This window comes from Micromys minutus, assembly GCF_963924665.1.
Source record: "Micromys minutus genome assembly, chromosome: 9".
In the NCBI taxonomy this organism is placed as follows: domain Eukaryota; kingdom Metazoa; phylum Chordata; class Mammalia; order Rodentia; family Muridae; genus Micromys; species Micromys minutus.
The window spans coordinates 22,916,966-22,943,464 of record NC_137978.1 but is presented as its reverse complement, the minus strand read 5'-3'; the positions used below and the strand labels follow the sequence as shown (position 1 = coordinate 22,943,464).

General features: G+C 41.4%; 1 protein-coding gene and 2 pseudogenes across 3 annotated transcripts; all 3 read left to right on the top strand.

The window, feature by feature from the left end:
- The first annotated feature begins 6,824 nt into the window (after positions 1-6,824).
- On the top strand, positions 6,825-8,271 carry LOC308424965 (SRSF protein kinase 2-like; annotated as a pseudogene). Its single transcript has 2 exons — positions 6,825-7,400; positions 7,441-8,271. The product of its transcript is annotated as an SRSF protein kinase 2-like (transcript).
- Positions 8,272-11,074: 2,803 nt separating this feature from the next.
- Positions 11,075-15,494, top strand: LOC308424964 (uncharacterized protein C1orf141 homolog; the record flags this gene model as incomplete). Its single annotated transcript, XM_080922135.1, has 3 exons — positions 11,075-11,106; positions 11,296-11,485; positions 14,931-15,494. 3 exons carry the CDS (start codon positions 11,075-11,077, stop codon positions 15,492-15,494), a joined length of 786 nt encoding a protein of 261 aa, XP_080778261.1.
- A 3,150-nt stretch (positions 15,495-18,644) lies between these two features.
- LOC308424963 (splicing factor U2AF 26 kDa subunit-like) lies at positions 18,645-26,174 on the top strand (annotated as a pseudogene). Its single transcript has 2 exons — positions 18,645-18,673; positions 25,606-26,174. The product of its transcript is annotated as a splicing factor U2AF 26 kDa subunit-like (transcript).
- Positions 26,175-26,499: the final 325 nt, after the last annotated feature.

Below are 26,499 nucleotides of genomic sequence, written 5' to 3'. Positions count from 1 at the left end.
TGCTTAGAGATAACTTCATTTGAAGAATTAATTTGTATAGTGTTAATTAGTATTTTATTTAGTATTCTATGTATCTTTTTTAAAAAAATCCTAACATTGTAACATTGAAATTAATATGTAGGTTTTTATATCATCTTTTTAGGCTTTGATGTTAAGACTATGTCAGATCATTTAAACAGTGAAAAGGGTTTTGTTGTTGTTTGTTTGCTTGTTTAAGTTAATTGACAGAGGCTCTTTGTGGTTTGTTTGTTTGTTTGTTTGTTTCCTGCATGAAAGTTTGAAAGAACTCATCCATCAATCTATCTGGGCCTGGTTCTTTCAAATGGTCTTAACTCATGCATAATAACTACGTTCAGTTATACATGTATATTTTGATGCACACATACAATATGTAATTATCAAATCAGGATAATTAGTATATCCATCACCTCAAACATTTACTTCTCTGTGTTGAGCAACACTCCAAATGTTCTCAACTAGTTATTTTGAAATGTGTAACTATACTCATCTCACTGGGGTGTAGAACAATCAAGCTCAATCCGTCCTTTCATGCTGGGCAGGAAACCCAGGGCTGGCTCTTGCTAGGTAAGCCTTCTGTACAGAGTTGTGCTATAGCTCTATTTTTATTTAAATACAGACTCTCTGTGTAGCCCAGTCTAAGCTCAAGGTGCTAACCCTCAGCCCCCAAAGCTCTGGAATTGCATGAATGCTGCCGCACTATGATTTGTGATTTGTTTTGAACTTAAGCATTTTGCTCTTTCCAGCTTTTTCTCTTCCTTTAGGATTTTGTTGGTCATTTGGGGTCTTTGGTGATGGTACAAAAAATTGGGGTTTTATACATAGACATGGAGGATGTGTCTGGGAGCTAAATAAGGCAAATCATTCTATCAATTGCTTCGGACAGTATGGACACAGTTTAACAGCAGTAGTTCTTTCAAAAGTGTGTATAGGATGTTTTCTCTTTGAGGATATATAAAGCAATTCTTTGTCAGGGGGAGGGGTTCTAACACCCCTTTAGTTCCTAAATAACTATAGGGCATTTTCATGTGTGCTCTAGACATTTTAGCTCCTGAATAAAGACACAGAGGTGTGGTATTTTAAGCTGCAGGTCTAAGCTGGGAAGGTTCTGCACTACTCTAACCCAACTATGCTGCTAATACCTTGACAAATTGTCCTTTACCTGCATCTTGTCTTGTCCTGGCTTGCTCTGCTCCATGTGTGTCATGAGTCCTCCCTCATCACAACCTTATGATGAGTCCTCCTGCTTTCTTTACATGGTTTCTCCTCACTTTCCTCTTCTCTTGCTTCTGTCCTTGGAATCCCCAGGCTGGGATCAGGAATCCTCTCCTCTTCTGCTCAGATAATTGGCTGATGGGCTCTTTTATTAACCAATCAGAGGCGTTAGAAAAGAATTTTTACATAATATTTAGACAGGAGATGCTTGACCATGCCATTGTTATATGGAAGAGTTGATAGTGGGTTTGGCGTGTACCTTTCTACTCAGGTAGCATGCAGAATCCTTTCCGGGAACATGAACACTATGCAATAGGGGTGAAGTCTCAGCTCAACTTCTCCATGTTCAATGAAATATGTATGCAGATGTTATCTTCACCAATAGGGCCTTACCAGAGAGATGGAATCTTAAAGAAATTTTAATTTTAAGTAATAAATAAAGATATTGAACACTTTTTCAAATATTTATTGGTCATTTGTATTTCTTCATTTGAAAATTATTCTGTTATTCGCCTACTTACTATTTGGTTGGTTTATTTTCTTGATGTTCATTACAGTTATTTATGAATCTTACATATCAGCTCCCTGTCTGATGCTTAGTTAGCAAATATTTCTTCCCATTCTGAAGATTAGGTCTTTACTCGGAGCAATATGCTGTGCAGAAATGTTTAATTTCACATAATCTCATATGTCCATTATTGAAATTACCTTCTCTGTACTATCCCTTTAACTTGAAGTGTGCATTGCTGCTGTTTTATGGTATGTGCATGCATGTGCTGTGCATGTGTAAGCTATATGCACATGCTTGGAGGAGTTCTAAGTATCCATGTCCACATGGGCAGAGGCTAGAGGAGGATGAACAATGCTCTGTCATCCCACTTCCTGTCCCCTACTCAGAACTTCCCTGCTGTTGTCCCCACTTTATTAAAACAGAGTGGATGGTTTCATTGGTTTGAACTTCAGTTACATTTAGAAAAACATTTTTCTGAATATGAAGTCCAATTTTTATTGACAAAAGAAATAGCTATTAGTACACAAACCTAGGCAAATCTTTTTAGATTTGTTTCTTTATTCACAAAGTGTCAATGATAACACCAACCTCAGGGGTGGATTATATAAAAGGTCATATTTGAAGGTACTCATCTCCAAAGTGTTATTTCAGTGGTGAAGCACCTGCCTAGTATCCATGAGGCCCTAGGTTCAATTCCCAGCATGGAAAAACAGTGTTTTAAGAACCACATAGGTGGTAGTTATAATAATTAGAAATGTAAATAATTATTACTAGGATATATAGCTGGGGTACACAATCCTCTAGATTTGATTCTTACCATAATATAAACTTGTGGATGGTGGTATATACATATGCCTGCAATCCCAGCACTCAAGAGCTGGGTTCAGGAGGATTAAAAGTAGCTAAAGGTCAGCCTGAAATCCATGAGACCCTGCTTCAGTGGACAGGGGTGAGGAGGGAGGGAAGAGAATGCAGATAAAAATACTTTCTAAGAGGTCTCCATTTTTCCTGCTGTTTAGACAGAATATGCAAAGCCCCTGTATTTTCCACTGCCTTGGACTACAGGCCTGTGTACAGTATCAACAGAGTCTTCAATCCTGTCTCCAAAACTCACCAAAGAATCTAATGCTAGTAAGAAGGAAAAAGTCTCTCCTCCATTTACAGGTACACAAATTATATGTTTATGTCAAAAGAGCTGAAAGTAGCAGCATCTTATCTACATTATAAACATCAAGAAAATATATGCCCAAAGAATAGCCCTGTTTGAATGTACAGACATAACACGCCGTTACTTTGTAACATCTATTACTACTGGAAAAAAACACAAAGTCTGCATTCCTTAGTCTTCTGCTTATGTCAAATACACTTATAAATTATTTTATTAGCTCTAGTCTGGCTCTACCACCTCCAGAGACATCTGATTCTGTCTGTTTCGGTAAATATTACAAGTGGTAACCTTTTATCCCTCGCTACTGCTGTCACCATTAGGGCCACATGGCATGTGCATACTGGCTGCTACTCTGCCACGCGGTCTGCAAGCCGCCCTCTCCTGCTGTCTCTCTTTTAGCCGCCCTCTCCATGAGGTCCTCTAGGTGAGTAGTTACCACGAATCCTCACACTCCAGCTGCCTCTCAGCCATTGCTTTTACACAGTCCGGTACAAACATGGCTCAACAATCAATAACCTATCAAACAAATTTATATGTTAAATTCTCAGTCCACAATACATCCACACAATAAATTCACTGACAACTAATAAAGACATAAACCACCCACCTAGACAAGATAAAACCATCCTCCTCTGCTGTCTCCATCTTGATTCTTCTCCCTCTCCTCTCCCGCCTTACCAAAACTTTATTCCCACCCACTCTCTACTGTCCAATCATGTATCGCCTTGACCTAACTAATGCCAGCCCTCACCTGCATATAGACATCACCCTAAATCTGGCCAAGGACAAGAATTAAAATTGTTTGCTTTCAGGGTCCTTGCTCCCCATTTCTGTCTCTTAACCTCATCATTGTTCAGAAACCAAAGTTTACAAAAGACTGATCAGATGGGAATCTCTTTAGGGAGCACAGATACTAAAAAAAGTAATCAAACACATTAATTATGTTCTTGTGTTGTGTATATGCATATATTCAGATACATGCATCCTATTTTTCATGTGTAGAAAGAAGCCAGAGGACAACACGAGGGTCTTGAAATTCTCCTCTCATCATGTAGGTTTTGGGTATCAAACTTAGGCCATCAGACTGGGCATCAAGTGCCTTTACCTATGGAGTCATCTCACATGACCATACTTAATTGTCATTACAAACACGATAGAGACCTCCTCAGAAACCTTGTTTCGTTGTCCCAAATGGCCCAGCAGAACCTCAGTGGCACAGTACAACTTCAAAAGCCTTTCAAGGTGACAGAGTCACACAAGGGGCAAGTAACCAAATAGCCCAACAGACTCAAAACAGCTCAGAAGAACTCGGAAGAAACAAAGCCAGTCACCAAAATAACTCAGAGAGCTCAGTGCAGCCCAGCGGAACCTTAAAACTAAGGTGAAGACAAAGTTAAAGATACACAGATTGAGGAGAAGCTTCTAAAACATTAAATTTTCTCAAGTGCAAATCACAGTCCAATCGTTCCTTTTTCTGCATTGTCAAAGAGAAGTGGAAAACATCTGATTTTTGTTGAAATGGGAATAAATGAAAAAAATCCCTTAAAAATTATTCAAGCAGCTACATGGAACCCATCTGTGGCTAACTTGCCACCCAAAAATGCGGAAAAAAATAGAGGCTGCCACCAGAAATGCAGAAAAAGATCTATCCAGTGTGGGCACATTGGAAAGAAAAACAAATGGAGAGATCTTGTGACCCCTCCCCTCCTTAAAGTCCATCTTTGGAGTCTTGATATAAGGTGCCGTTATAAATGCAGATGTTGTCACAACTCACCATACTATACACTTAACATGTAAACACGTTATTGTCTATAAATTACACATCAGTAAAGCAAAGTTACAAAGACAGCTATAAGGAAAAAAGTATCTACTACACACAGGAGGGCAGCTGCATGTCGGAACTCACAATGATTATGACAACACACAAGCCCAAGCCAGATCAGCTCCCAGCACGGAAATAGGGGTGGGGTGGGGGGACTGGACATGAATCACTTCTAGCCAAGTAGCTATTGGCAACTGATAGCTTCTAAGAGAAGGAGAACCAGGTTTTTCTAAGGGTGTAGGCCTGGTAACCCAATCACAGTCCAGTGAGTATCCCATATCCAAGAATAGCTGGGAAGCACTACTTGGCCTTGATGGGTTCTCCCAAAAAGGTGGGGGGGGGGGTAGTGGATCTGAGAAGTGCTAGAGGAGCAGGGAGTATAATCAAAAGTTGTATGAATTTTTCAAAAATCTAATACAAAAAAATGGTGTTTTAAAAAAATCAAAGTTAAGGGACCAGAGAGATGGCTCATTGAATAAGAGCACTGACTACTTTTCCAGAGGACCCGGGTTCGTTTCCCAGCATCTGAATGGCAACTCACCACTGTCTGTCAGTTCCAGGAGACCCCAAGCCCTCTTCTGGCCTCCATGAGCACCAGGCACAAACACAGTACACAGATATACATGCAGGCAAAAATACCCATATACAGAAAAATAATTTTTAAATTAAAAAGAAAACCAACACTGCAGAAGTCTAAGACACCAAAATGTAATTGTCAAAATAACTGAGAAAAGAGCTTGTGCTAATATAATAAATACTAATATATATTAATTTAAAATATTAGTTTTTAATGTTTGGTGTTTGTGTGTGTATGTGTGTGTGTGTGTGTGTGTGTGTGTGTGTGTGTGCATTTGGAGTCGGGAGTGTTTCTCAATCACTCTTTACCTTACTCATTGGGATAGGCCCTTTCAGTTGAATGCAGAGCTTACCAGTATGGCTGGTTTAGCTAGCCAGCTTGCTCTGGGAATCTGTCTCCACGTTCCCGGTGGTGGATTACAGACAGGGTTTCTGAACTGCTGTCTTGAGCTTGCATGGCTAGTGCTGTACATCACTGAGCTATCTCTCCAGCACCTCCAGATGCTAGTTTTAAAAGTCAATAATTGGATATATAATGTAACTTCTCAAAGTACTCACCAGTGGCTTCTGCACATCTGCATTCACACTTACTTTCCTCAGCTGACAGCGTAGAGTGATTCTGGAAGGGATGTGTGCTGTATTGTTAATTCTTTTAACCCTTGATTTCCCAAGAGGTCTTTATTTTACTGTTATGCTTAAGTAAATAGTCTGCAAATACTATTAATCGTGATATGGAAGAGTCTAAAGCAAGTAACACACTATAATAAAACAACCTGAGGACAAATAAAAGCAGAATGTATCACTGATATACGTGCCGGTTTGAATGAGAATGACCCCCCCCCCATGGGCTCATATATTTGCCTACTTAGTCCAGTTGATGTACTATTTGGAAAGGATTAGGAGGTGTGGCCTTGTTGGAGGAGGACTCTGTACTGATGGTGGGCTTAGAGGTTTTAAAATCCCATGCCAGGAACACTGTCTGCCTCTCTCCTCCCCTGCCCCTTTTCGATGCCTAAAAATCAGGATATAAGGCCTGTTCCAGTGACATGCCAACCTGTTCCCTGCTTTCATTCTGAACGAGCCCTCTGAAACTGCTACATGCTTTCATTTGTAAGAGTTGCCTTGGTCATGGTGTCTCTTCATAGCAATAAGACAGAGGTTGATACCAAAGACTATCATATTGATGTGACAAGCCAGAGCATGCGGTTGTTTGGAGAGATATGGAAGACTTTAGGACTTTAGAATCAGGGTTTACTGGACCACACTAGTAGGAGCAAGCAAGAAAATAGTGCTGAGGGTGGTTCCCACCGGCTGGTGACAGCAGCATCGGGGTGGGGCGGCTGCCTGTCGTGTCAGAGGCGGAGCCCTCCCATGCCCCCAAACCCCACCTTCTCACTCCCCACCCCCATCCGACTGCCTGGAGTAGGAAAAAGCTCCAGGAAAGTGCTGGCCATCCAGGCCCGAAAAGAGAGAAACATCCGGGGGGGTGGGGGAACAGGCGGAAGATGGAGCTGTTGATGTCAGTTAACTCTGAGAAGTTGTCCTCTTCAGAAAAGCCGGAGCCTCAACAGAAACCTCCTTCATTTCCTCCTCCTCCTCCACCGCAGCCGCCACTGCCAGACCCAGTGCCCCCAGAGCCAGAGGAGGAGATTCTGGGATCAGAGGATGAGGAGCAGGAGGACCCCGCATTTTACCGCAAAGGTGGCTATCATCCAGTGAAAGTAGGAGGCCTCTTCAATGGTCGATATTATGTCATTAGGAAGCTAGGATGGGGGCACTTTTCTACTGTCTGTCTGTGCTGGGACACTCAAGGGAAGAGATTTAGTACAATGAAAGTTGTAAAAAGCGCCCAGCATTGTACAGAGACCGCCTTGGATGAAATTAAAGTGCTCAAATGTGTTCGAGAAAGTGACCCAAACAAAGGCATAGTAGTCCAACTAATCGGTGGCTTCAAGGTCTCAGGCATGAATGGAATACATGTCTGCCTGGTCTTTGAGGTTCTTGGTCACCATCTCCTCAAATGGATCATCAAGTCCAGCCAACAGCCACATGGAAAATGGCCTGTTTTAACTGGAGCAGCAGCTGGAGGAGTAGGAGGAGGAAGGGAGGGGAGGGGAGGGGAGGGAGGAGGAGGAGGAGGAGGAGGAACTGTGTAAATCCCGAGGAGTATAACCTGGAGGAGCCATTCACAGAGAGTGACTACACGTACAGCAGCTCCTATGAACAATTCAATGGACAATACGGGTCCAGAGTTTCCCTCACCAGTGTTTCTGGGACCTTAGAACCTGTAGCCTGTGGCTCAGTTCTTTCAGAGGGATGGCCGCTTACGGAACGAGGGGAGAGCAGTTGGTCCCATAACAGAGGCAGGACAGTCTCAGCCCCTAGTCCTGGAGATGCCAAAAACAAAAACCCGGGCAGCTGACCTGTTGGTTGAACCCTCTGAATCCACGGAGAGCAGATAAAATTAGAGTAAAGATTGCCGACCTGGGAAACGCTTGTTGGATGCACAAGCATTTCACCGAGGATATCCAGACTCGCCAGTATCGGTCCATAGAGGTTTTGATAGGAGCGGGCTACGGTACACCTGCAGACATTTGGAGTACAGCGTGCATGGCATTTGAGCTGGCGACAGGAGAATATTTGTTCGAACCGCATTCTGGGAAAGACTATTCGAGAGACAAAGACCACATAGCCCACATCATGGAGCTTCTGGGCAGTATCCCAAGGCACTTTCCTCTGTCTGGAAAATATCCTCAGGAAGTCTTCAGTCGCCGGGGAGAACTGCGGCACATCACCGAGCTCAAGCCCTGGAGCCTCTTTGATGTACTTGTGGAAAAGTATGGCTGGCCCCACGAAGATGCTGCACTACTTACAGATTTCCTGATCCCAATGTTAGAGATGGTTCCAGAAAAACGAACCTCAGCTGGCGAATGCCATCAACATCCTTGGTTGCATTCTTAGCAGATTCAACAAATATAGCATTCTGAGCTACCAAAATTTTCCCAGTCCCTTGGCCCTAAGCAGTGGCTCTCATTCTTAACAGGATCACAAGTGAGCTGGCTCCACCCTCAGACATTTGTTTTGCCTTGAGGTACTGTTGTATCACACTTTGCTTCCTGTGCACGGTGGTCCTGGGGAAGGGTGGTCTTTGTCTTCAGCTCAGTAGTTTACTGGCCACTTTTTTCTGGAAACAGTAACATGTCTCTAAGCATTGTTACTTATGTGACACTCAAATGTCATTTTTAATTTACGAAGACATATTTTAGCTGGGTATCATATAATTTACAATCTTAGGAAATTGTCAGTTGGAACCAAGAAAGAGCAAGGAAATGTGCACTTTTATCTTCTGGCAGAGGGAAATCATTCCTGTATTATAGTGTATGTAACTATTCATTTGCATAGTAGGGGATGAAAATTCACATTCAGAAAAGCTACCCAGCCCTGAGTGATTCTTAGCCTACATTGCATGTTGCAGATTTCCACTGCTCCAAGAAGTTGCACAAGCTTTTCACTCCATAACAGTCCAAATGGTTCTGGATTAGATGCCATGCCCGCTGCGGCCTTTTCAGGGGAGAAAATGTTGAAAAATGTGACACTATAACCTAGCAGCTCTATTTGTATTTTGCATGTTTTTAAAACTGTGTTTCAAGTATAAGTCATTTCCACTTAAAACGTGATGGTCCTATACCATGTTGTGTCGCCTCTTCCCCAGTATAAGTTAAATACGTAGATTGAATTGGACAAGAGAAATATGTTCAGTTTGTGGAATGAAAAAAATAATAATATATTTTTGGAAAATTATGATCGTGTTTGTTTAAAACCTAAGGTGTGTTTCTGCAGTCTGAAATGCAGTGGACAGAACACTCTTCACAGCGTAAAGGTGACTGATCAAGTTCACTCCATAGCAGCTCCCGCGCCTTTTCCTTCCCAGGGATGAGAGGCCATTTCCTCTTTGCAGACTGCATACAGTTTTACTTTATGCATTTCCTTGAAAGAAACTGTAGAACCCAGGACACAGACCATTATTAGTAGACAATATTTTAGAGTGTAACATAGGAGGCATATTTAACCTGCTTTAGAAGTCAGTGGATTGAATGCCTTTTTAAACAAATTTTATTAAGGGGCCTCATTTTTTTCTTGACTTTGTCCATTAACATTTATCCATATGCCTTTGCAAGAGTCAGATTGTGAAAAGCTAACAAGTGTTCTAACAAGAATCCTTTGTTCGGGGTGCTTGCACTTGTCTTAAAAAGTCAAGTGTTTTGGGGTGTTTTTCCAGAAAAAAGAAAGAGAAAAAAATAGTGCTGAGGGGTATGTGGACTATGGCAGCCCATCTCAAGAGGTTTCAGAGGGAAATAACATTGGAGAGTTTGAAATTTTGGCAAAGAATGTGGCTGCTTCTTGTCCTTGTCCCATCCCCCGCGCCCCCTCCCCCCATCAAAAGGCTGATGGCTACCTTGAAGACTTCTGAACTAGTGGCACTTTCAGAGGAGACTTCAGTACTCAGAGACAACATTGACCGTGTTGTGTGTTTATTAGTGATCATGAAGGACCCTAGGGGCTTTCGGCAGCCTTACACCCACCACCTCAGGTCAAGATTAGGTCAAATACCAGATTCCCACCGTGGGTCAAGACTAGGTCAAGACCCATTCTCCACCCACAGGGAGGAGCAGGAACAGTCTTGAAAAACCACACAGTGTACTGACTGACTCTGGTCCCAGATAGAGTTCCTAGGAGTGTCATAATCTATGTTATTTTAAACTATAAGATACTTCATACAGACATTTTCTAGGTAACATGATACTTATGTATCTTTTATGAAAATCTATAATTGCAGATCAAAATGAAGGTGAAGCTAAGAAGTCCATGCATCCTACAGACCACTCAGCAGATGCTAGTAAAAAAGGGTAATTTATTTTTTAGATGCTAATAATGTTTTATACTGTTCCAGGACAACTCTGGTAGAATGAGTTCTGCCTGTGTAATACAGATGGTGCTTTCTTTCCCCTACTTATTATTAACATTTACTCTCATAATACCGTCAAAGGAGGAGCCCCAGACTGGTCAGCTAGTGGGCATCCTGAGTGCAGTCCAACGAAGACAGAGAGAATAACTTTGTTTTGTAGTAGGTACAAATTTAGTTATACTTCCAAAGACAGGTGGAAAAGTCGTTTATTTTTCCCTAACACCTAGGTCCTTCTCATCAGCATCTCTGCATACTGGAGCAAAAAGTTGGCAATGGGGATGTTTTGCAACTTTGGAGCAATGATGAATGGGTTCTTTAGGTGTTAAATCACCCTTCTGTTTCTCTCCAGTATCTATGGAGCATGCATGAGTAAGGGCCTTGATGAACTTTGGGTAAAGGAAATGAAGGAACTTGGTAAGGTTCAGAACCAGATCCCAGCACCACTGTCAGGACCGGTGGTCACAGGGTTCCTTCCGAGGTGCCCTGTGGCTGCAGATTGTCTGTGACTTGAGAGCTCATGGTCTGTTCTCTATAAGGTAGGTCAGGGTCCTCTCTGAGCTTTCTGAGGCTCTGTCATCTCCTTACCCTCTGTGAGTGAGGCTATCTGCCTCACCTTTGCCCAGTCTGTGTTACAGGTTACCTCAAAAGCCTGCAAGGACAAGCCCACTTGCCGCTTCAATCAATGGAGACCTGAGATGAAAAGTGTATTTTCTTTGTGCCCGTGCACAATGCTGTGTCTCTTTATTAAACTGTTACAAAACCCCAGGAAAGGTTGTATCCAACACTTCTCTTTACATCATGCTCTCTGCTCAAAAACGACAGGTACCCAGGTAACCTGTCTTGTCTCTACCTCTGCCCCTGCTGCTTCTCCCACAAAGCAGGCAGGAAAGGATGGCCTTATCAGACTGATTGATACCTACCGGATGGTTCAGTGGGGATGCTGGCAGTAACTTCTAGAAAGAGAGATAGGGAGAGAACTGATTAGCTGAAATCACTTCCTAAACTATGTTATTTTTCAGGAGAAAATATCCTCCAGAGGTGAATGATTTTATTACAAAAGAAGGCGAGTCAACCAGAGATGACCAAGCAAGTATGCCTCATCCAGTCCCACAGAACATCTTGGTTCCCCTGGCCTGTGAGGATCTACTGAAAGATCCAAAACTGAAGACCATAGAGCTTGGTCCAACAAAAACAGTGCAGACATCTATAGTAAGATCTACTGCTATTTGGGGAAAATGAATATTACAAGCCCTGGGAAGGCTAAAAAGAGAATGTGACTTGAAATCTCTCTTGTTATGGATCATCTAAATATAACCCATTTTGCTTTGTTGATTCTGTGCCTCTATCACAGGTCACAGTTAACACCTGTGAAGCTGGAGAGGACAGACACCTTATAAGACCTCTGAAATTCCAAATAGACTAGTCCCCCCCCACACACACACACCTTTTCATGGCAACTTCTTCTGAACTGAAGACTTGTATAGGTGATGTGATTGGCCTAATTCCTGGAAGGCTGGTGAAGATAGTTTCTATCTCTTCCTAACAACACATAGACTTAACACAGTGGTTCTCAACCTGTGGGTCATGACCCCTTCTCCCCGAGACTGTATATCAGATATCCTGGATGTCAGATATTTATGATTCTTAAAAGTAACAAAATGACAGTTATGAAGTAGAAACGAAATAATTTCATTTACGGTTGCGGTTGTCACAACATGAGGAACTATTTTAAAGGATTGCAGCATTAGGAAGATTGAGAGCCACTAACTTAGAGGGTGAATATTCTCTATCGTGTTGAATAAATTAAAACTAAGGTGAAGGCCATCAGTGTGGCTAAGTTGGTAATATTTTTAGTGAAAAGAGATAGTAAAACTGGTTCTTTGGTCATCTTTTGGAAAGTCCTAGCCATTGGAATATTTTTCATGCTAAGAACACTTGTGTATCATTAGTCTAATTTCTGATTTCATCCTAGGAAAGAACTCCTGGCTTACTGTCCAGAGCTCATTTAGTCCTTGGTTCCTGTTTTGCTTCTGTCTTGTTCTACCTAGAGACCTCCCAGCTTTAGCTAGCACAAGGTACTGACTTGCTCCATGTCTAGGGAACCTCAAGCTGAAGACTTCATTCAGATGAATGGACCTCTATGCCCAAGAACAAATGCCAGGGTTTAATGTGGAAGGGAAAATCTCTGCCTCAGCTGAGAGGTCTCCTTTCAGTCCATCTCCTAGTCGAGACATCCTATGATGGTACCTAACCACTCCTTTGTGCCTACCCTCTGGCCCCTTCTTGACTTCTAGTCCTAAGCCTTCCTCATCTAAGACACTGTAAGCACAACCCCTTTCCCCATAGCCATTTTAAAGAGGGAGAAAGCCCCATACCAAGTATGGCTGCTGATGTGGTTTGAATGCCTCTGTTCTCCCAAATCCATAAGCTTGAGCTGGAGATTAAAAGCTAGTGTATTGGTCACATGAGAGACATTTATGGGGTCTCAGGAATGAAGTCAGTACAAAGGCCTCCAGGGAATTAACTAGGCTGTTTTTTACTTTATATCTTTTGCTGTACAAGGGATACCAAGACAGTGCCAACTATAAAGAACAGACCAGATACCAAGCTCTTTCATTCCATTTTTGAGTTTAGGCTTTTCAGCTTTCAAAACTGTAAGAAATAAATTGCTATTATTTTTAATGAAGCAATTATTGATTTAATATTTGCTAAGCAAATACTGGTAATATGTATATTTTACTAGTTTCCCTGGAATTAAGTTTTTACCTAGAAAAAGAATTAGGGATTGTAAAAATTAATTATACAATTGTGGGAATGGTAATTAAAAAACTTTTAAATTTAAAACTTAAAATTATAGATTTTGTTATTCCTATAATAAAGTGTGTTCTATTTTTATAACTGTCTATTAATTTGGCTACTTTAAATATATATTAAATACACTTACCAAGTACAGTATCAAGTCCTAAGGTATAATTGTTAACTTCATAATAATGGACTTAATTCAGAATTTTAAGGTTAGAATAGCTACATGTGATCATTTAGGTTTATATTCATTAATGTCTCTTATAATCTTTGACTCAATCCATGGGGGAGGAGTGTTGTCAGAAGCCATCTAGGAAAGACTAAAGGCATGCAAGTGACATGTCTGGAGATGGTCCACCATTTTTCATGGCCTACAATGAGTGAGCTCTGAGCAAGGTCTCAAGAGACTTCATCCCAGGATTGGCTCTTGATACTGATATGCATATTCTAATGATTTCTGGTCATTAGCCCACCCTATTTGCTGTATAGACAAAAATGATGATTTTTATACCTAATAATGATTTTATAAAATTCCTAAATTTGCATAAATAATTTCCAAGCTCCTAATAGCTGCAAATAGGGCTTTGTCATAAGCTAATTGCACTAGGATAAGAAAGCAGACTTTGAACAAACTTATGATCAGGGAAACATTTCTTCTAGGTTAGCTCTGAGGCCACTATCCAGTTACTAAAGGCCATAAACTGGAAATGGACAACTTATTCTAAACGCAAGCACAGAAAATAAAATATTTACTAGATTTTTCTACACAACTTCAAAATGAATGAAAAACAAGGCAGATGATTTGTCTCTTGAGAAATGCTAACTTGTGACATAAGAATTATTGCTTTAAACTTACAATGAATTTATAGAGTTAATAACAGATAATGAATGTTTAGTCATCAACTAGTCTTAACAGAAAGAGTATAAACATTCCTACTGTAACTCTGTCATTTTATGATATAAACTATTGTCTTGAACTTATTATGAACTTATACAATAGTAAAGATGCTTAGAAAACTATGTGAGCAATTATCCCGAGAGAGTTTAAGAGCGAAAAACCAAAAATGAATGAGGGTGCAGCCTTCTTCAGCTTCATCCAGTATGTGTGTATCTCTGTATGAATGCCTTTTATTTCTTCTTTCTTTCTCTTATTTTTTCTTTCCTTTCCTTTTCTCTCTGACTTAAGAAGAGTTAAGGAACTTCAAACCTCTCACCAGGCCAGTGAGAGGCCTGAGCCAAAGGAAAAAAAAAAACAAGTACCAAAATAATTAAGTCTTTTATCTCCTGCTGCTGCCAGCAGGAGTTTATTACCAGAAACCAGTGGCTTTTCGCCACAGAATAGTAATAGACAGGCTATTAGTACAAAATAGTAAGAGAGAGTTACAAAGCCAGAGATCATCAGCCTTTGACCTTTGTCTGTGTTCTCCTTCAGAGCCTGGACTCCTGCAGTTTGTTCCTTTTCTTTCTAAAGCATGGCCTTCTAAGAAATGCCCATAGAGTGTTTCTTCTTACTCACTCTCTTCTCTCCATTCACAATGCCACAAGCCTTTAAGAAATGTACTTATTTCTATATACCTCACCTTATTTCATAAAGGATTTAAGAAAACCAAGCCTTTGAATTTGGTGTCTGATAAAGCTATTGACTATTGAGCAGGAAGTATATTATATAAAAACAACTGGGTTTTTTCTTATGTATTTGAATGTTGTTATTGTTAACACATACCTCTATATAGTCATTTAAAATATTTTCACATTTTAAACTATATATATATATATATATATATGGGGGGACAGAGAAAGAGAGATTTGCCTCAATAGGTTTATAACTCAATATTTTTTCTTTAATCTACAGGAACAATTCCACACAAGTCCAGTAATTTTCTATGATACTGAATATGTACAAATGCTGTTCATGACAAAAAGGTTTACCCCCTATGCTATGAAATATAATGAAAAAAATATTGTTTTAGGAAAAAACTGTGAAATACTCAAAGCTTTATTTAATGATGAACCAAGTACTGTTTCTAAGCCTCAAAGTACTAAGCCTATAGTTCAACAGAAACAGTTGCAAGTCTTCTCTGCTGAACAGGCCCAAGACAGTATAAAGAAGAAACGAAAGAAGAAACATGACAGTCTGGTTTCAAAGGAAACATCTCCAAACCCTCTTTATAATTTATCCCAAACTTTTTCCAGCTTAAGTAAAAAATTTGCTGGTTACTTTGATAAAGATGTTACTCAAGAAAAGAGTGATAAGGTAGACAGGTTTGAAATGTTTTCCAAAAGAAAACCACCACCCACACGCAAATTTACTACCTTACCTATCAAGTATGACTCCAAGCCTCTGAAAAATATATTCGAAATACGTAAACTAAACAACATAACCCCATTGGATAACCTGCTAGGCTTGGATGCATAAAGAATCATTTGGGTGGCAATATTTAAAAACAAGAAGAACCAAGATTATAGAGGAAATTATTATCTGATTACTAATGTTCTGATGGATGAAGTACTCAATCTGAAGTGGTCTGTTCAAGATCAACCAATATTGTTACCTAACACAGGGACATAATTAAGAAAATATGAGCAAGAGGGATTCATTCATGACTTGTCTTTTTGATTGTGAGCCTGCCTTTTCCAGGATGAGCCATCTCTCTAGCCCATTCATAGCTAATCTCAGTTATAGTTATCAGACCTCCCTGTTGGCTAGAGCACATTCTCTGTCAGTATCAACTATGGCATAGATTGATGAGAAAGTTGCTGCCAGAAGCCACAAAACATCAACAGCCTTGTCCTATGATTAACTATCAATAAAGATATACCATTAATTTACTGAATATGGAGTTATTTGTAGATCAGCATTTTAGATAAGCATGGGGAAAATAGTGTCACGTGACCAATGCAATATGACTAAAAAGGCTTCATAAACCCTGTTAGAGCTGTTTGAAACTTCATTATTGTGTTTTCCAAGTATTATTTAGCTTTCTTTCTGAGTTGTGGAATAACTTTATGAGTAAGATCTGTGAATTATCAGTAAGTGAGATAATTGTGGTAGAAAAATCCTATCAAATGTTGAGTGTTCTCAGACACATTGTTCCAAGTTACTCCATTGTTCCATGTTACTCTGTTGTTCCACTGTTACTCCTTTACTCTTTCTTCTTGACCCAGCATGAAAACTAAACTCTTTATGAACTCAGTAAATTATTCCCAAATTCATTTGGGACACAAATTTTTAAGATCCCATATATTTTTCACTTAAAAAATCGCCTTTGAAGGCTAGGTCTTCAACCTACAACATTTTTCTCAAATGCACAAAATCCTAGTTTAATTCTCAGCATGGAAAAAAAAGAGGTAGTGATAAATTCCAAGGTTATCCCACAAAAGACTGTCTAACCTATACTTTTATTACACAGAATTTAATGTGAAAATAAGTAATGATTTGTTATTTCCAATAATTAAAAGAAAACAATGCTAGGTAAGGGGGGAAAAGGATCATCCACTGTTAACTGGAATTTGAAGACAAGCAGGTTAGATTAGAAGCATCTAATTAAAGGAAGTTGGAGGCCAGATGCTCAGCTGAAAACCAGGCAGGGCAAGAACTGGTATCTGGTGATGCTACAGCAGTCAAGATGTTCAGGTCACTCATGCTCCACAACCTCATTCTTCTCTCAATGTCTCCACTAGGGCCATTTCCTTTGCCTTGATACAAAATTAATTAAGAAAATAAAACTGCTTTAATATAGTTTGCTATAATTAGACTATCCCCCCTCCAACTCCAGAGCTGGGTCAGAAGAGAAACCATAGACTCATTGGAACAACAAGAAAATCAAGACATAGACAACAGCCCTAGTAAGATGCCAAGCTATGGTGACAGGCTTCCCATACTCAGCATTAAAGCAAGATGAGTGGCCCTTAGAGAAGATTCAGATGAACCTGTGAATATACCTATCTTGGTTTACTGTATTTCCACTTAAGGTGGAGACAACAGGGGCTTATAACAAGATTATTTTCCAGATTAAAACAGTGACTAGTATTTTAGCATTGTAGCATTCAATAAAATTCTCTCTGTAACCTATTTCACTTTAAGCTTGCTCATAATGTAAGTTTTTTAAAAAAAATTCTAAGTTAACATAACTATTCAAGCTAAAGAACTAGATGGGGTGAGGGTGGGTGAGTAACTGGTTATTTTTGGTTCCTATGAGTGTTTGTAAGATTTATCCTTAAGAAGGCATTAAAAGCTAGCTATGTAACTCAGTCCTAGAGCTCCTACCTATCAGGAATGAGGCCTAGGTTTAATATCAGTACTTAAAAAAAAGTGAAGCTTAATATAAGTTTAAAATCATATTAATTTTCCATTGCTGTGAGAAATATCATGACCATCCTACTTAAATTTCCAGTGCTATGATAAACACATGTCAAAAGCAGCTAAGGGAGTCAAAAGGTTTCTTTCAGTTTACAGTTGTAATCCACCTTGAGGGGAACTCAAGGCAGAAACCTAAGGCAGGAACTCAAGGCAGGAACCTAAGGCAGGAACTCAAGGCACGAACCTAAGGCAGGAACCTGGAGACAGAAACTGAAGCATAGACCATGGAGGAGCACTGCTTACTAGCTTTCTCGTGGCTTGTTAAGCCTGCTTTCTTATGCTACCTGGACCACCTGCCTAGGAATGGTATCATTCACCATGGGCTGGGCCCTTTCATATCAACTGTTAATCAAGAAAATGCTTCACAGACTTACCAAGTAAAAGAAAGCATTTTCTCAGTTGAAGTTCCTCTTGCCCAGTGACCCTGGCTTGGGTATGGTTGAGAAACTTATCTAACCAGGACAGTGACTGAGATCAACTTTATGGAAAAGTTCATTTGGACTGTGGCTCCAGAGGGATAAGAGTCTGTTGTGTCAGGAAGCCATGACAGTGAGTGGCAGGCTTGGAGACAGGAACAGGAAACTGAAAGCTCAAATCTTGGACCACCACAGCACTAAGCAAAGGGAGCAAACTAGAAGTCGGCAAGGCTTTTACTCTCAAAGTCTCCAGTGAGGTGCTCCAGTGACACACTTCCTCCCATAAGAACCACAGACTAGTGACCAAGTGTTCAAACGCCCAAGACTAAAGGCAGCATTTCTCATTTAAACCATTATACATGGTGAATAAAAGGCTAGTCCAGAATACACCAGAAGATCCTAACAGTTTCACCCACCCCCCAAAAAGACACCAAACATAAAAATGCCATTTTTTGCATTTATGTTGATGTACTCCTTTAATCCTATTTCTTGGTAGGCTAAGGCAAGATAATCATAGGTTCAAGACCAGTCTGGGCTACAGAGTAGAGTAAGATCCTAGTTTAAAAAAACACAAATTAAAAATCCAAGGGTACATTTGCTGGAGGATTCAGTTGAAGTGGCTTTGCTTCCTCGCTTGGAGAGCTGTGTACTGGGAAGGCAAAACGTCAGCTCTGCACTGTTCTCTGCTCTCCACGGAAATCTGTCATCCTTCAACCCGATGGCTTCATGGAATGTCAAGCAACATGCTCAGAGTCATGCTTGGCTTTTATTCTCATTCTAAGATGTGAGCATGTCCTTCAAGGCCAGCCTGCATCGAAGGTAATGGTATGGCCCATACTGGTGAACTGTCAATCAATTCCATGGGAATGTGTGTTCATTTCCATAGAAACAATCCTGTTCTCATTGTGTCCTGGGAGGACTGGAAAGAACCCCTAAGCTTATACATAAATTTTTCTTTGTCCTCATAAATGGTCTTGTTTGCGTAGTTCTTTTATTTTTAATTTATTATTATTGTATGTGTATCACACACACACACACACACTGTGTGTGTACATCCTGTGGAGCATTTGTAGAGGTAAGAGGGTGACTTGGAGATGTTCACTTTTACATGTGTTCTGGTGTCAGACTCTGGTAAGCAGACTCCTATGACCAGTGTTTTTACTTGCTCAACCATCTCACTAGTCCCTGCCTATTTCTCTTCATTAAACAAGAGATGGTTAGCTTCCGGCTACCTACAAATAATAGGTTAGCTTAGTATATAAATAACCCATAGACTAACAAGTGAATATAATGTGGCCAAGTTTTAGCCAATCATAGCAGCCATTTTAAGCAATCGTAAGAATACAACTTAGGGTACCAAACCTAAATTAGACAATATTCCATAATATCATAGCCCCCAAAGGCAGAAACCAACCTGTAGCCAATCAGGCGAGTTCTCTTCTTCTGCCTTAAGTCTATGGAAAGTCAGTGTTCACCGTGCCAGGTAAAATTATCTGAGTCTTTTCAGGTTTGGGTGCTGCCCAATTCATGAGTTACCGTATGATTCTTAAAAAATGTTAAATTCAATGTGTCTCCATGTTTTCTAACATTTCCACAAAACTAGCTATCAGTAGGCCAGACCTTCACCTTGTCCACCTATAGGTCTGTGATCACTAAGGACCACAAGGAGAGCTACGATTCTCTAAATCACCTATGAGAATAGCATCCCATCTTGACACCTCATGATCTTGGGTTAGTTATATAACTATGTAAGTAATATAATCATAAGATATGCCCTGAGTTTTCTGGGTGCAAAATGTATACAGTTGACCAACATAGCCTAAGAAAAATGAAAAAGACAGATCTGAAGCCATCTCTTTAAAATAGAAGGGGATTTTCCTGAGGACAATGATAAGGACATCTCTGACTGGCCACATATTAGTTACTTTGGCACAGTTATGACAAAAGTATCTGAGCAAACAATTTGAACGGGGGAAGGCTTACTTCAGCTTGTGGCTTCAGAGGACTCTGTTCATGATCACTGGCCTCATGCTGTTGAACCACAGTAGCAGGAGTGGGCAGCAGGGGAACCCAAAGACGGGTTTTGGGATAAGATAAAGCACAAGGACCCATCCCTGTGACCTAATTTCTCCAAGTAGGCTTCATCTCATGAAGTTTCACAACTTCCGTTCTATGAAAGTGCCACCAGTTAAGGACCAAACATGAATCTTTTGGGGACATTTTATATTTAAACCATAAAAGACCATAAACATGAAATTTTCCTCATTTTCCTGTGGAGACTTTCTGTGTACCACCCATGGTCTCCTGCCTGACATAAGCCTTTCTACATTGGAGAGTCTAAGGGCTTGGAGATTGTAGCAATTACATCCATCCATCCTTCCTTCTTTCCTTTCTTCCTTCATTACTTCCTTCCTTGCTTTCCTTCCTCTTTTTTTCTTTCCTTCCTCCTTCCTTCTTCCTCTTCCATCCATCTTTCTTTCCTCTTTTCCTTTCTTCTTTCTCTCTCCCTTCCTTCTTTCATCCTTTCCTTCTGTTTTTTCTTTGTCTTTCCTTCCTCCTTTCTCTTCTTTCCATTTTTACTTCCTCCCTTCTTTCTTTCTGTCTCCCCAACCCTCCCCCATCATCTTTTGCCATGGTCTCATGTAGCTCAAGCTAGCCTGAACTTGCTGAGCAGCTAAGGGTGCCCTTGAACTCTTGGTCCTCCTGCCTTGCACTTCTCAAGTGCTAGCATTACAAGCATGTACCAGCATGCCTTGCTTTAGCCTACATTTCTTGATAGGGTGAAACTAATCTCATAGGAAACTAAAGGCAGAATCAGTTTGTGATGGCCCTGTACTCCCATCTCTCAGAGATGGAAGCAGAGAGGATAGGAGATTAAGGCAGCCTAGGCTATAAAACAAGTTCAAATCTAGCTTGGGATATATAAGACCTGTCTCAAACACCAAGCAGGCTAATTGAATTCAAACAAATTTAGAAGACTATAAGCATAAAAAAAACTGATTATTGTTTCCTCTGTCTCAACTCAAAGGATGCAGAAATCCTCGGTGAGCCTGTGCATTCTTTTGATTCAGTCATTCTTCACATATGCAATCGTTCAGACTGTACATGTACAACAAACATGGTAGCAGAACAAAGCCCATTTCCCCCCCAAACCTGCCTATGCCATGCTGCCCAAGCAGCTCAGACCACAACAGTTCTTAGCAACTTACTATCATATTCTCAAGCCTCCCCCCAGCTTTATACCAGGGTCCTGGGGGAACAGAGGCTAAAGAGTTCTACAGTGACCACTCCCATGTCCTGGAGAACTAGGGAAATTTGGGGCTTCTCATTCCAAGAAACTGGAAGCCAAAAGAAGACCGATGATGAGTGCCAGCCCGAGGCTGAAGGCCTTATACCAGAGGCCCATTAGTACAATCCTGTATTAAAAGGCTAAGGAATCTGGTGTGTGATGTCTACATGTATCAGCAGCAACAGCAATAAATATAAACAAACAATCACCTCCTGTTCAAATAAGGTTCTAAACCTGTGCACAAAGAAATTCCCTCTTCTACTTCTTCACTCCAAGTTTCAACAAGTTTGGATGGTGCTACCCACATTCAGGCGGGTTTTCCCACTCAGCCTCCGGATCCACGTGCCTACAACGTTTGTAAACAACCTAACAAACACATCAGGACTATGTTTTGCCAATGTTTCAGTCATCGCTACATTCAGTCAACAGCCAGTATTAATACTCATAACAACCTGCAACATGTAGCTTCCAATACATTTTCTTCAAAGGCTTTTTGTCAATGGCTCTGATTCTACCACATGACACATATGATTTAAAAGGTTACTCAGATCCTAGGGGCACTGGGTCTGAGACCACTACCTTACTCAGTTGCCCTGTTGGTAATGTCCTATGGCATAACACCAATGCGCTTAGCTACAAGCATTAAGTGTAACTTGACTGCGAATCTGCAGGAAATACTCGTAGTTTGACTGGAAGCCCCGTGAGAACAGCTGCAAGTCATCATTCTTCTTCCTCCTTTGGAGCCCCACTCCCATGGAACTCAGATCCCCTTATTCCACACCAGACTTACCCACTTCTACATCTGCCCCAGCTTCTACAACACCTGAGCTGAGCCCGGACCCTCCTTCCACCAGCATGGGTACGGGAATTTAACATGGGCATCCAGACACAAAGAACACCTTTCTTGGGAATATCACATAGTTACATTTAGGATGACACTTCACCATCTTTATTATAGTGCGAGCAATAGGCCTGGAAATATTTTTCCTGGTTAAAGAGAGCTTAGATTTTTCAAAACCTACTTTAATAAGGGTCCTTTAACCTCCCTTCTAGCCCACCACCCACCAGAGGTAAGGGGAAAGAAAGGTAAATAGGGAACAGGGCTTGTGGACTTGTTTAGAAATAGTTCTGTGGGGCTGTTCCAGTCCTCATTGTCAGCAGTCCAGTCCTCTAGCAAAACACCAACACAAATCAGCAGCTGCAGTCCAGCCCACTCCCTCTCACGAATCAGCAAAGGCAGTTCGATCCAGAAGAAATGGCAAGGCTCTGCCAGTCAGCAGAGTCTACAGAAGCATCAAGACGCTGCCAGAATATCTTGAGTTTTGTGGAAAGTTACTCTCTACAAAGTCTTGACCAGCACAGATCAGCAATGTGATTTAAGGCAAACCAACAGAAGAGCATTAAATGGGAACAAATACCCATAGTGAGAAAAGAAGGAGATAAAGAGAGGCCTTGGAGTACTCACCCAGCCCTAAGTGGGACGTCTCCTTCAAATCTATCTCCTCAGGGTATTGCTGGACTTTGTTGGACTGCCAGCTCCTGAAGACACAGAGACTTGTTACTATTCATAAAAGCTTAGGCACTATAGCTGGGCAGACTCTCAGCTAGCTCATACACACTAACCCTGGCTGTCCCCAGCCTGTGTCCCACCGGGTGACCCTTACCTGTCATTCACTCAGCTCAGCACCTGTTCCTACTACCTTGTCATGCTGGTAAATATTCCCTCCCCTCCCTAGCTGTAGGCTGTCAGCTCCTTATCAAAGCTAATCAGAGAATGCCTTAGGCTCGTGAGGAACGACAGAGACACACCTTCATGCAGTGTACCCCCCCCACACCAGGTGCTCATGGACTTCTGCAGGACAGGGAGCTGACGCAGTATAAGAGCCAGAAAAGACGGAGGACTGACAGAAGCCATCTAGGACTGTTAGGGCAAGCAATTGGGTTTCCTGGAGATAGCTAGCCATTGTGATAGGTGCACTCTGGAGAGACACAGCTCCAGAGACTTCACCCCAGGATTGGTTCTCGCTGCTGTTATGCCCCTTCTACTATTATTACATAGCCTAATGATTCTTGGGCATCAGCTGACCCAATTGAGCAAATTTCCTTCAGATGAACATGAAGATGAGCATCCACGAATTAATGCTGTTTAGATGAACTAATTACTTTATAGCATTTCTGATTCGATTCAAATAATTTTAAGAAAAAAAGTTTATGGAGACGGCTTTAGCTCTTTTGCCAGGAAGATGTAATAACGTTAGAATCAAGAATAGGGTATGCCCCTTCTTCATAGGATACGGCTCCATAATGAATACTACGAGCTTTCATACATTATACTAAGAGGAGACTGGGACAAATTTGTGATCAAGAAAAAAATACTCATTCTAGGTCAGGTCTAAGGGTGAGGCCATAGGTGTGCCGTATGATAGAGCAAGGTATGTGAAACTGTTGCTTTGAGCTTATAGTGAGCTTATAGACTAAAATGCTGCTTTGAACTTACTATCAACACCCTTCACCTACGAGGTAATTTTACAGAGAACTTTTCTGTAAGAAAGAATTAAAAAGGCTGAGAAGAGGAATGAAGTGTGGCTTTTGGGGCTCAGCCCTACCCACCAAAAGTATGTCTGTTTTTCTATATGTATGTACATACATACATGTGTAGGTACATGTGTATGTATGTAAGTTTGCATGAACCCTGTGGAATTGATGAGAGAAGTGGTCAGGCCAGGCCAAGTGTGTGTGTGTGTGTGTATGGGGGGAGTATGACTCTCTCTCCCTTTCTTTTCTTTTCTCTCTGGATCAGGAAGTTAACCAGCTCTGAGCCTCTCACCTAGCCACCAGGAGCCTTGAGCCAAAGAAAAAAGAGCTCAGATAACTAAATGTCTCTTTTTTAAAACTCCCTAGCTGCTGTCAGCAGGAGTTAACTTCCAGAAGCAGGTGGCCCTGGGCCACAGAATGGCTGCAGTAAAGACAGGAGGTAAAGACAAAAGCTGCCAAAGGAAAGCAGCTTCAGCCCTGATCCCTGTCAACTCCATGAACAGGGTGCTGGGATAACCCCACCCCTACCCCACCCCTACCCAGCCCCAGCCCCACCCCCACCCCACATCTACCCAACCCCAACCCCACTCCTACCCCAACCCACCCTCACCCCTACAGAGAACACCAAGGAAACAGGGTCTTCTAAATACTGTTGCACATACAATCTCCCCCAGAGACCTAGGCAGCATGCCACGCCTGCCATGGTCTGCCTCAGATGCGGTCCAAGAGGAGAAATAAGAAGTGGATACACACACCCATCCCTAACCCATACGCTATTTCCAGTTGATAATCACTGACAAATGAAAAATTAGTTTTCTCCAGTGGAGTCTCATTAAGGAAACAAACCACTCTTAAGGGTGGGCAATATCCCCAGCAGTCGGTGCCAACAAACAATAAATTTTGTTTGAAAAAAAAAAAAACCTCTTTGGTTTGTCTCATAATATTGAATCAGGGCTTTTAAAAATATTATTATTTACCTTCTTTGTGCATATAGTATGGCTTCTGGTTTTGGGTTTTAATGAGATTCCTGTGAGACTGGATGTGTGCGTCTCTGCATCTATGTGCTTCTTGAGCTGTTTCTTTGGCTCTCCTTCTACTGTTTGCTTTGTCATATTCTGATTTGTTTGGTCTGTGTTATCTTATTTTTTAAAGATTATTTATTTTATGTGAATACACTGTTACTGTCTTCAGACACACTAGAAGAAGGCATTGGATCCCATTACAGATGGTTGTGAGCCACTGTGTGGTTGCTGGGAATTGAACTCAGGACCTCTGGAAGGACAGTGCTTCTAACCACTGAGCCATCTCTCCAGCCCTGTTTTCTCTTACTATTATTCTTTAGACGCCTTTTTGTTTTTTAAGAAGCAACAGAAAGGGTGTGGATTGGTGATGTGTTTATAAAAAGATAAAGAAAAGGTATGTCCTGGTTTTTGATACTAATGTTAGGGAAAAGATAAAGAGAGTAGAGGGGATTTGTTCTATGGAGGTGTGGTGAGGTGTGGGGGGAAGGGGGCAAACCCATATTGAGTGTCCCTTCTCCAAGAGACCAGCCACATGATGAAGGAGGTATAGTATAGATGAGAGTTTATTCAGGGCATGGGGAGAGAGTTAAGAGGGTAGTAGAGGCAGAGAGAGAGAGAGAGAGAAGGGGGAGGGGAAGGGAGAGGAGAGGAGTAGAGAAGTAGAGGTAGGCCATGAGCACGTGGAGAGAGGGAGGAAGGGAATGGGGAGAGGAGGGACAAAGGGGGGTAGGAATAAGAGGGCAAGAGAAGAGAGAACAAAAGAGTGGGGTGGGCAAACAGCCTTATTTATAGTAACTGTGGGGTGGAGTTTAGAAGAATCCTAACAATTGGGATGGGAGGGAGTGTGGGGAGAAGGGAAAACCACAATCAGAATATATTGTATTAAAAAAAAATCTATTTTCCAGAAGCAAGGAACATTGGAGTGTTTGGGTAAAACTGGCTGAATATTTAGCTTCGATATTCAGGACTGAGAAGGACAAGATTAATTGCTCTTCTTATTTTAAGATTGGAGCCTGCTGACCCAGGGACGGGAGCTCCCAACTTCACAACAAGCCGACTTTCAACCAGACCATAGTCCTGCTCACCTTGTACCGGAATCCACAGAACACAGCCCGAACTGCAGATGGATCACACTGTCACGTGAGCGACGTGGAGGTGCAAGAGCACTATGATAACTTCTTTGAGGAGGTATTCACAGAACTGCAGAAGTGTGGAGAGACTGAGAGATGAATGTATGTGACAACCTCAGGGACCACCTCGTGGGCAATGCCTAAGTTAAGTTCCGGCGGGAGGAGGGTGCAGAGCAGGCTGTGTCGGAACTCAGTAACCACTGGTTCGATGGCAGGCTGTGCATGCTGAGTTGTCTCCTGTCCCTGACTTCTGGGAGTCATTCTGCCCGCAGTATGAGATGGGGGAATGTATCCGAGGTGGCTTCTGCAACTTTATGTACCTACAACCCATATATGGGACTTGAGCTGGCAGCTCTATGGGCAAGGACCCGGGCATAGGTCACCTCCAAGGTCTCATACAGGTCTCACCGTCCCCAAGAAAGGAACTGACATCACTCCCCAGACCACCAGCACGGTGGCTTCTGAGACTCGTGCCCTTGCTCTTTACCCAAGGGCATAGATGTTCCTGTCCAGCATCCCTTCTCAAAGCACCCTACACTTTTAAGTCCCACCATCCCCAGACTTCAGAGTTTCATAATACAATCTGTTCGACACAGGATCATCCTCCTCCTGTTTCTCCTCCAATAAAGCTTAAGAAGTTCGTAAAAACAAAAAAAAAAAAGAAAAAAA